The sequence below is a fragment of the Danio rerio genome, chromosome 7, assembly GCF_049306965.1.
Source record: "Danio rerio strain Tuebingen ecotype United States chromosome 7, GRCz12tu, whole genome shotgun sequence".
NCBI lineage: Eukaryota > Metazoa > Chordata > Actinopteri > Cypriniformes > Danionidae > Danio > Danio rerio.
The window spans coordinates 26,249,654-26,260,628 of NC_133182.1; the positions used below are offsets into that span (position 1 = coordinate 26,249,654).

The 10,975-nt window shown below is 39.1% G+C and overlaps 1 protein-coding gene across 1 annotated transcript; it reads left to right on the forward strand.

The window, feature by feature from the left end:
- Window positions 1-2,530: 2,530 nt before the first annotated feature.
- vgf (VGF nerve growth factor inducible) lies at window positions 2,531-8,481 on the forward strand. Its single transcript, XM_003198950.7, has 2 exons — window positions 2,531-2,744; window positions 4,748-8,481. The coding sequence occupies exon 2, from the start codon at window positions 4,768-4,770 to the stop codon at window positions 6,694-6,696; it is 1,929 nt and encodes a 642-aa protein (XP_003198998.2). The 5' UTR covers window positions 2,531-2,744; window positions 4,748-4,767; the 3' UTR covers window positions 6,697-8,481.
- Window positions 8,482-10,975: the final 2,494 nt, after the last annotated feature.

Below are 10,975 nucleotides of genomic sequence, written 5' to 3' on the forward strand. Positions count from 1 at the left end.
CAGATTGACAGGGGAACTCTGTTTGGATAGTTCTTTGTGTTAGGCAAGACTCGCCGCGCTTTGTTTGCACGTACGCGTGGGCAGGAAGCCTCTGTCACACATCCAATCTAAGGGCATCCCTCCCACGGTTAGTTGTCGGAATGGATTATAAATGGATTAATTTGTAAAAAAAAACGCCCTTGGAAGGCTTCGAATGCTGAAATTATGCTTGCTGTAGAGAGAGATCCATCTGGGGAAGACCGAGATACGGTGGATGCCGCCTCATTAACTCCCAGTCAGAGCCAGGAGAACAAACGATCAGTTGCAGCGCCGCCGCCCGCGCACTCTGAACGCCAACGCGGCGTTTCCCATCCCGCGACGCGCGCAGGCAGGCAGGCAACACCGCGCAAATGATGGAGGTGGAAGAATTTCTCTCTCGGCGTCAAGAGATCATCGTGAGACAGGTCATTTGTCAAAAGAGTGCTGTTAATTCTCCGAGGCAGAAAGGAGCATCTTCTCTTCAGTCGAAGTCCCCTGGGTGACGTGAACGTAAACAGACAGTTGGCTGCAGAAACACCATCTTCTCCGACAGCCATGCAAAGACACTGTCAGCTCATTCTCACTATGCTAATGCAATTCGTTCACGTTCAACACCATTGGCAGTCTGAAAGAATCCTCGTGGCAGGATTCTCTTAACTTTCATTAAGCTACATGATAACGCTCGTCATCATCGTCTCGTCACGATCTACAAGAAACCAAAACATGCCAAGTCACTGTAAAATGCTACTCTGCAAAAATAGCCTGAATACTCTGTGCTAGGCTAAATTAGAAATACGGGGAAGTAAAAAAAATGGCTTTAAAATTTCACATCGGTTTATAAGCAGCCTAATTACACAAGTAAACGAAAGGAGGTTTAAGCATGTTTGAAATAATTTAAGTAATGACCCTTAGCACTATAGTGAGCCGAAATAATCTGTATTAATGAAGAAAAATGAAGGTGATGAAAAGCTTTCATCCCAGCCAGGATCGTTCTGCTCTTTTAGTGAATGAATTTGCACACTTCTTTTACATGTCTTATGAAGTGGATGAAAAGAGTAATAAAGGAATGCTTGTACAGAATGTACTGAACAGTTTCGGAAATGAGGACTAAGTTCCTTCAGCACGTGTTGAATTGCCCGTTCGGAGCGCACAGATTTGCGGCATTGACCTATCTGCATCCCTGCTGACAAACACGCTGAAAAAAGCTTGTCGAGGCTGTAATTGCTGGTACATTCCCAGCCCGTGGCATGTAAACCACTTTTATAGTGTCACAGCATTATTAGCAGGGTTTTAAGCTTAAAAGGAAAAAAAGTCATAGCAGCCTATTTCTTTAAACTTACAGGGTAAAAATAAAAAGAAATAGCGTTTCCTCATTTTATTTATATTTTATTTAGAATATAGAATATAAGTTTGATCATTTAGCTTACTTTGCCCAGTGTGAGCTTGTTTTAAGAAATAGTGTTGGGATTTAAGAGACCTACAATAGTCAAAAAACTCTTTGCATGATCCAAAAGCAAACAATCTCCAAAGGAAACACTATAGGGGTGCACAACAATAATGCTAAAGGTTCCATTTTGAAATTCATGTTGACATATTCTTGTCTTAAACCTGAACTCGGTCACTGCATTTACAGAATACGAAGTTTGTTAAAATATCAGTAGAAAGGCTTCATTGTTTAAGCCAGCCATTACCGGGATCGTTATTGTACAGATAAATTAAATTACTGCTGCAGCTGCTCTGACATTTATGAATGAAATGTGCATTAAATGTGGCACGGCATAATTTTACATTAGATAATGTTATAGTCGTCGTGCATTAAATCCTTCTGTTGCAAAATAACATTTTCGAAGAAACACCATAAAATGTCATTTCTTTACCATTAATTTTCATCTTGTACAACATACCTCTCATACATTAAACTGCAGTGTAAATGATTATAGTTCATTTGTTATTATAGAGGAAATAAAAACTGCTGCAGTAGCTTTTAGTTATGATGATTATGATAATGCATTAATCAAAACATCCTGTAGCGTGTCACGTTCTGGATGCGGAAGAGCCACATATTGCTCCCTAAAGCAATAAACCAAATTAAAACATGCATAATGTGCATTCGGGTTTTTGCGCCATGCACTGACTATTGAAGCGCCAGCTGTTTTCTTTATGAATTGTATGGCGTAAGTGCATTTATACGTTTTGTAAGTGAGGCAAAGCACGTCGTGATGAGGATTGTTGGTTCCTTTGTGTTGCGCTGTCAGTGTGCAGCTGCATCTGGAGGGATCGGTCTCGCTCTCCCCGTGTTGTCTAGCCCTCTATTCGGCGGAAAAAAAAGTACTATTTCATTCATCCCGTTTCCTTCCATTCATCTGGGCACTGCAGCGTAGCGAAGACTCGGGGTTCGATCAGTACGAAAATTCTTATCAATGGAGAGGGTGACGTCAATGAGCCGAATGACGTGCGGTCACGTGGGCGCAGTGGGGCCGAAATAAAAACACGGAGAGCTGACCGTGGTACTGAAAATATCCCCATAGCGCCGTGCTAGAAAAGCCAACCACACGGCACACACAAACGATATCACTGTACAAACAAAACAGCAACGTTCAGATAAAGAATGCGTTGCTGAAGCGGATTTCTTGCACGTTAATCACGAGATTTACTCAACTTACTGACAAAGTTTGGAGAGGACACAATACGTGCGCCGGACTGCGCTGCCACTGACAGGATTCCCGGTAAGTCCCGACTTTCTTTTTATAGTAACCACAACAGAACTAGCTTAAAGTGCATGGAAATAAGTGTATATTATAATGTGGAAAGAAGAATTATACATTTAAAAAGGAGTATTGAACATTGGCTTACACTTTATAACTTACGCTAGAATAAAAGACAATTTTTGGCGTAAAAAGAATCCGTAAATAAAGCACAGGAAAATATTTAGAAAAGTAGAAAGTTAAAGTGTAACATTTAGACTTGTATTGGTGCGTAACTGGCGAAGGAACTAATGCAACAAAGTAAAAACACTTTTGGGTATTCCAGTTATTGTAATGATGACTTTTACATGAAATGATGAAGGTGACTGTTATGATCAATAGCACAGCTCTCATGATTATCACCACACCCTTGCTCATGCTTTCATCATCTTTCTCATCACCATAGCATCAGATACCCAAAATAACAACGCCGAGTCCAATCACACAAGCGCACGAGAGACACGCTGTTTTGCTTTGACTTGTACCTGTTGGAGTCCAATTTGACTTCTGCCGCTTTTACATACAGTAGACTTACAAGTAGCTGCCCCCATGGAGAGGAGAAATGCTGAAATCAATTTGACCAGATGAACGTTCATCATCTGTTTTTGTGTCTTTGAAACGTGGCTGATTGGGTATAATTTGTGACAGGAGACGCAGTATGGCTCAGTTTAAATCTTAAATCTAATAGAGCCGTTTTAAAGCAGAAGATTATAGGCCTACTTGAGGACAAGGCTGCTTAGAGCCGGATTACTTACGTGCTTTGTTGATGAGACCTCCCTAGAGTGCTCTGTCATTGGAAGCAGTGGAAGAGGGTTTTACTGTTAGAGCTGCGGTTGCATCGTGGAGACACGATTCTAATTACACTGTGAAAGTGGATGGGTTCAAATATGAACAGATAAAAATGACTGCATATGTTAAATAAATAAAAACTGTGCATGTTGCAAAACTAATGGGAGTTCCTGCTTTGTTATGACTGATGTCAAACTTTAGATGCGCGAATATTGCATTGCAAGCCACTGGGCACATATCTGACGACTGCTGCAGTGTTTTCTGGTGCAACGACGAGTGGACATGAGCAGATTTAACCATAAACATCCGTGTCGTGATCAAGCCTTAAGCTGAAGGATCTCAGTTTCAGTATAAAATGAAAGTGATCTAATTATGCCATTTTATGCAAAATATTTTTGTCCTCCCAATGTTTTAAAACTCAGTGTTTTATTCACATTTGTGAAAGATTACTTTAGAGTCCCAACTTGCTTTCCATGGTCATACTGAAATTCTCTGATCGTTTTTGTATTGCTTACTCATTAACCTCCCACGCATCGGAAAGGCTCCCTGCTAAGGCGTTTTCCCTTCTATACCTTATTAGCACCGCGCCGCGTGTGCGAGCAATCACATGCACAAAGCGCTCCAGAGCCCTCACGAACCGCACCAGCTCAAGCCGCAGAGCCAATTAGGACGCCTTCGCAAAATCAGCTAAGCAGCAGGCAATGAAACACCAATTTTAACACAACACAATTAAAGCTTAAGAAAAGATGCTCCCTCAAACGATTAAACAATGCTGTGCAAAATATAAATAGGGCTTGGTAACTGATCTCTTTAGACTAGAAAACAACCCTCACTGGTTATGGAAAGTCTATACATTAACTAGTTTTTCCATTATAAGGAAGATCATTTCGGTCATTTTTGGAGTCAATAAGGCATTCATACAATTGTATATTTAATATACAGAGGGAGGCGGTTGGCAAAGAAGTGAATCTCAAAAGGTTTCCATCTTACAGCAGAATAATCTTCACCTTGAGCTGTAATGCAGTGGACTGACGTGATGCACATGACTGTATTCAATTTATTCTAGCATTATTTTGACGTAAATATTTTAAGAAAACATGCTTTATGCCTTTTATTTAAAAGCAATTACTTGATTTGCACCTTGAGATCAAATTTGAGCCATCTTTGATGAATTTTGAACTTCTTTTGTCTTTCAGGTTCACACATATGTGCGGTCATGACCTGGTGCCAACACACTTCAAATATTCCCATCATTTTCCTGTTCATGTTATTCAGTCTCACAGTCAAGCCTGCAGCCTTTAGTCCAGTGACAACAGACAGAAACACAGTAAGTGAAAACTATGCAGCTGCCTCCTCTGCTCAGCAACAGGCTCTATATACTCAACCAGCCGAGGAGCAGGGCACGACACATGATGAAAATGAAGATGATGATGAGCTTTTTAAAGACGTGGATCCTAGAACCCTAGCAGCAGTTCTTCTCGGGGCACTAAACCAGAAAGAAAAGATGAGTGAACGAGAAGATGAGGGAACTGAAGGGCAAAAGGAGAGGGATCTTCAGGGCGCAGACAGAGACAGAGATGGTCACAAAGAACTGGAACTGGTGATGGCAGCTGCGCAAGGAAACGATGAGAAAGAAAGAGAGGAAGAGGAGAAAAAAAGGGCTGAAGAGGAGGAAAGGATGACGGAGAAAGTGACAAGCCGCACCACCAGCCAGACGGTACCCATTAAGGAGCAGGTGGCTCTGCAGGAGGAGGCCACACAAGAGGACGTGACCAAGGAGGAGGAGAGGCAGGAGCCGGAGGGAGGAAAAGCAGAGGAGGAGGAAGAGCAGCTGAGTCCTGAGGAGGTGAAGAATCTGGAGACTATGCTGGAGGAGTTTCAGAGCTATAGCACAGCTGCTAAGAGAGAGCGTGATACCAGACAGAGGGAGAGCCGTGGGGAGTATTTCGATTACCTGGACCGCAATGGCCTCATGAACAATGAGATCAAGCCTAAAGCTAAAGGCAACGACCTAGCCTTGTCCAAGAAGAAGTTAAAGTGGCAGCTCGAACAAGAGAAAAACAGAGTTCAGCCTTTACAAAGAGGGGGCAACTTCATGGATGACTTTAGCAACAACCTTGCTGACCCAGAGGAAGAAGATGAGGAAGATCAGGAGGATGAAGAACAGCTAAGCCCTGAAGAAGAAGAAACACGGGCCAAAGCTGAGCAAGAGGAGGTACGCAGACAAGCAGCAGAGGCTCAAAGAGCCAAAGCAGAGGAGGAGAAGCTTGCAGATATTGCATCTGACATGCTCCTGAAGTACATCGTAAAACAAGACAAGAAAAAGTACCAAGACAACAATGGTGCTGAAGATAAGCGCTCTGATGAGGACACTAATGATGATGATGAGGACATTGACCCACAGACTATTGATAAGTTGATTGAGATCTCCAGCAAACTGCATCTTCCAGCAGACGATGTGGTGGACATCATTAATGATGTGGAGAAGAAGAAGAAAAAAGATGCTCCTGAAAATCTGCCATGGCAACATCCTCTTGTGCCGCCTCCAGCCCCCGCTGCACCTTCAACAGTGTTACGTAAACCTCCTCCCTCGAAGCCTCCTCAACCAAACACCAACCCATTGAAAGCCTGGTTCAAAGACAGGGCCTCGGTCAAGCCCAGCAAGCAAGACATGTGGGCAAGGCAACAGTGGCCCTTTCGTACCTACCCTTCCTACAACTCCTATCAAAAACCCTACCGAGGCTACTACCCCGTCTACATCCCACCTCCAAAACCAAAGTCCCGCTACTATTCCAAGCCCTCTTTCTCACTTAATGATGTTCTGGGAAACTCACTGGACTATGACTTTGATTACTCCCCCAGACGGAAGTCCCGTCCTTGGGCGCAGCCTCGCCAAAGAGTCCAACCTGCCTTCCAGAGGAACCTCTACTTCCCTCACCCTCGGACTTTCAAAGCTGTTCCCATGCCTAAACCCCGGTCACCTCCACGTCGTTGGCCGTCCTTTTATTACCCAGCCCGAGCTCCTGTAGTCACCAGGGAGGATGATTACTACAGTCCGCTGAGGCAGCCTCCACAGGACAGTGAAGAGGAGCTGGAGAACTTCATCGAGAGGGTCTTCATGAAACATCCCCGGATGTTTCAATAAGCGAACTGGTGGAAAAACAGAGGGATGAAAAGGAAGAGGAGGAGGAGAAGAAAGTGAAAGAAGAAAGAACAACTTAAAGACTGTTCATGGCCAACTTATCAAGTTCTGGTTTCTTCTGCCGAAAGAAGTTCCTCCGCTCTCATCTATTCGTTTCAGATCCAAAGTTTACCCTTAAGAACATTCAGGATCTTCACGTCCATCTTAAATTACAACTTCCACCATCCTCCCCCTGGAGAGACTGAAAGATCAGCAAAGCCACCGGAGTGGTAAGAGGAAAGGGTGCTCATATACCCAACTCAAGTTCTGCAGACTCCCAGAAGGCCTTTATGAAGGAGCAGATACCCGAAAGCATGAAACACCATGTTTTCATCCCATGCAAAAACATTCAAGATGTTGTCTTGAAAGACTTTTCATTATTTTGGAAGCATCTCCACTAAATCTTATTTCATTTCTTTATGATTTTGTTTTGTATGTTATGGACATTTCAGATCCCAGTGGTCAATATTGTTGATCATAATGTAGAGGGATAGCAAAAAAAAAATTCTAACAGCACCTTTAATAGAACGTGAAAACAGATTAAATCAGAGATGATAAACCATCACAGTGCCATAATGGTGGAAATATTCATTTTATTTATTCTGTACACCAAAATGTATTAAGTCTTACTTGTACCTCAGAGTATTCTGCTTGAGCATTTACCATTTGTGCGTTCCCTTGTGAAACAAAGAGGACACACGCTAAGTCTTGTACATAGAATTAGTTTCTTATCGCTGTCTGCATTTGAATTTTTTCCTTCAATGTGTTTATATCATTGTTTTTTACTCAAAAAAAATGAAGTTGGTGCAAAGGACATTCATACATTCCAACGATTTCTAAAGAGACAAATTTATTATTTCATAGAAGATGTTTTGAATACTACTTTTAATTGCCTTAAACACTCTCTTCCCCCTTTCAGATGAGCAGCATTTTGTCAGAATGGTTTGAGGTTTGTTCTCAAACTCATAAACTTTATTATATAAAGCTGGAAAGCAGCGGTCAGCCTTTCAACATGTTTTACAAATAAAAAATATGTGTAAAGATAATTTTAAAAGGGGTCATGTTTGTGTTTTTAAATGTGTCGAATGTTAATGGATTATTTAGGAGAAACTCTGCCTCTGTCACTTACATCTTAGGAAAAATCAATCACTGGGCCAACGAGAGCTCAATCAAAATAGCATAGACAATCTATTATGTTAAATGATTACAGTTATCTAGATCTACTCAGCATCATTGTAAATTAAACACACACACAAACACACACACACAAAAGATCAAACTGGCTGAAACTGACCCAAATGAGATGCCTAAAAGTACCAAAGTGGCACTTGTCAATCTGAAAAAGACTGAATATTCAAAAGGAAGGGGGAGGCATACACAGTTATGATTTTCCTTAAATTATTTGAAAGATGGACAAATGGATGCTCGTAAACAAAACAAAATGGATGGTGGGCTGAACCACTGAAGGAGTAAAGTTTCTGCACGTTACTGTAAACTTGCATCTAAAATGTGTTGCTTCTTTGAAGACATTACAAGCATTGAAAAAAATAAAAAAAAAGGTGAATGACTAGTGTATCCACATAAAAATGCCGTTGAGTCTTGTGTGAGGAAAAAACTGTTTATGTCCTTTCTAGATGTATATTGTACGTAACATAATAAACATGCGTTTGCTGGATGTAAATAACCGCATGTTGATGACTAGTTTTGCTACACAAAGAGAAATAAATAAAGTTGACTATTTTTTATTAAGATTGCTTTAATTTCTTCTTGGAAAGAACATGGTTGGTGAGATTTGCACACATCTCATACATTTCTTCACCCACTTGTATATAAATCACACTTAATTCATATATGTTAATCTATATATAATACTTAATTAGTTTATGCTTAACTATAAATTTTTTAATTCATTTTATTTAATTTTGATGAATTTTTAGTTAATCATTAACTTTTATTAGTATAATTATTATTTTTATACTTAATTAATACACAATTTATATAATTTAAAAGCACAAATTGCTGCACAGTGTCACTTCACCAACACTTGCACTAAAACAATATTGAGATCAGACTTCATCATCAATTTCTTTTATTAATATTTAGTTAATTATGATTTTTTTAGCATTATTATTATATTTATACTTAAATACAGAATTTTTCTAAAATTTAATAGCACAAATTGCAGCACAGTGTCACTCCAATACTTGCACTAACAAATTACTAAGATCAGACTCCACCAAAAAAACATTGATTAATATTTAGCTAATTATTTACTTTTATTAGTATAATTATTAACTTTTATATCTAATTAATACACAATTTATATAAAGCACAAATTGCTGCACGAAGCATCACTCTACCAATACTTGCACCAAAATAATATCGAGATCAGACTTCACCATCAATTTAATCAATATTTAGTTCATTAATAATTTTTATTAGTATAATTATTATTTTATACTTAATTAACACACAATTTATATAATTTAATAGCACAAACTGCTGCGCGAAGTGTCACTCCACCAATACTTGCATCAAAACAATACTGAGATCAGACTCCACCATCAAAAGTTTTGATTAATATTTAGTTAATTATTAATTGTATAATTATTATTTTTATACTTAATTAATACACAATTTATATAAATTAATACCACAAATTTCTGCAGTTTCACTCCAAAAATACTTGCACCAAAACAATACTGAGATCAGACTTCATCATCAAATTTTTATTATTAATATTTAGCTAATTTTTCATTTTCATTAGTATGATTATTATTTTTATATTAATTAACACACAATTTATATTATTTAGAAGCACAAATTGCTGCACAGTGTCACTTTACCAACCCTTTCAAAACAAATACTGAGATTAGACTCTGTCAAAAAATGTATTAATATTTAGTTAGTTATTAGTTTTTATTAGTATAATTATTATTCTTATACTTAATACACAATATATTATTTAATAGCACAAATGGCTGCACGAAGTGTCAATCTACCAATACTTGCACCAAAACAATACTACGAGATCAGACTTAACCATCAAAAGGAAGTCAAATATGAACATTCAGCATGATCTCAGTGTGAAAATCCGTCAAAGATGATCTCTCTCTAATGAGCTCATTTGATCAGCAATTAACCCAGCAAACTGTGTGAGCCACGGAGCCAATCAATGCCATATAACATCCCCCTAATTGCACGCCAGGTCAAATTTCCTCTTAGCTTTGATATGCTGTACGTGAGCAAATACAGACAAGCATGTACACACACACACACACACACACATTATTAAGAGACAAAAGGACATTAAAAGAGAGCCAGAGGACAGATTTAATGTTGAAAAGGATTACGAAGGGAAACGTGTAACAAGAAAGCGAGCGGGGCAGGGGTCTCGATTAATGAGAGACGGAGCACATTAGTAGTCCCACCAGGATTGCTGCGTGCAATCAAAGACTTTCAGCAAGGAAGGTTGTTCAAGGGAGAGACGTCCCGCTCGCACACAACATGACATATGATTTGCAGCTAGGTTTCATTCATGTAAATAAACTTGAATTGATAGTTCAATGAAAAAACAACAACTAAATCTGCAATCATTTGCTCACCCTCATGTTGATTCAGATCTGAATGAGTTGAACCCCAAGAAAATATATTAAAGAATGTGTCAACTGAGTCCAAAACAACATTAAAGGGATAGTTCACCCACAAATGAAAATTTGCTCCCCATTTTCTCATCCTCAAGTGGTTTTAACCCTTTTATGAGTTTCTTTTTGTTGTTGAACACAAAAGAAGATATTTTGAAGGAAGCTGAAAACCACTTACCAATACCTTCCACAGTATTCCAGAAAAAAATAAAGCCAAACAGGTTTTGAACAAGTGAAAGGAGAGTAAATAATGACAGAAATTCCATCCCTTTAATTTTAAATATATGGGCAAAAACACAATTTTTTAAATGGGGGTGACCCCCATTTTCCCAGGACAGTTCCATAATTCTGTATTATATGTATTGTGAGCATGCTCTGAGTTGTATTTTACTTTTCCTTGAAAAGGAAACAACACATTTCTATATCCAACAGGTTGCAGCCCCAGTCAGAGTGTTATAACGCATGGAGGAGATGACGTCGGGTGCAAAAGAGATTTACTATAGTTAAAGTAACATAGGATGAATCCAAAATCCCCTCCTATACTTTTAAATAGTGCAATTTTTCTTTTTTTTTTAGAAAGTAGCCATTTGTAGTGGTGG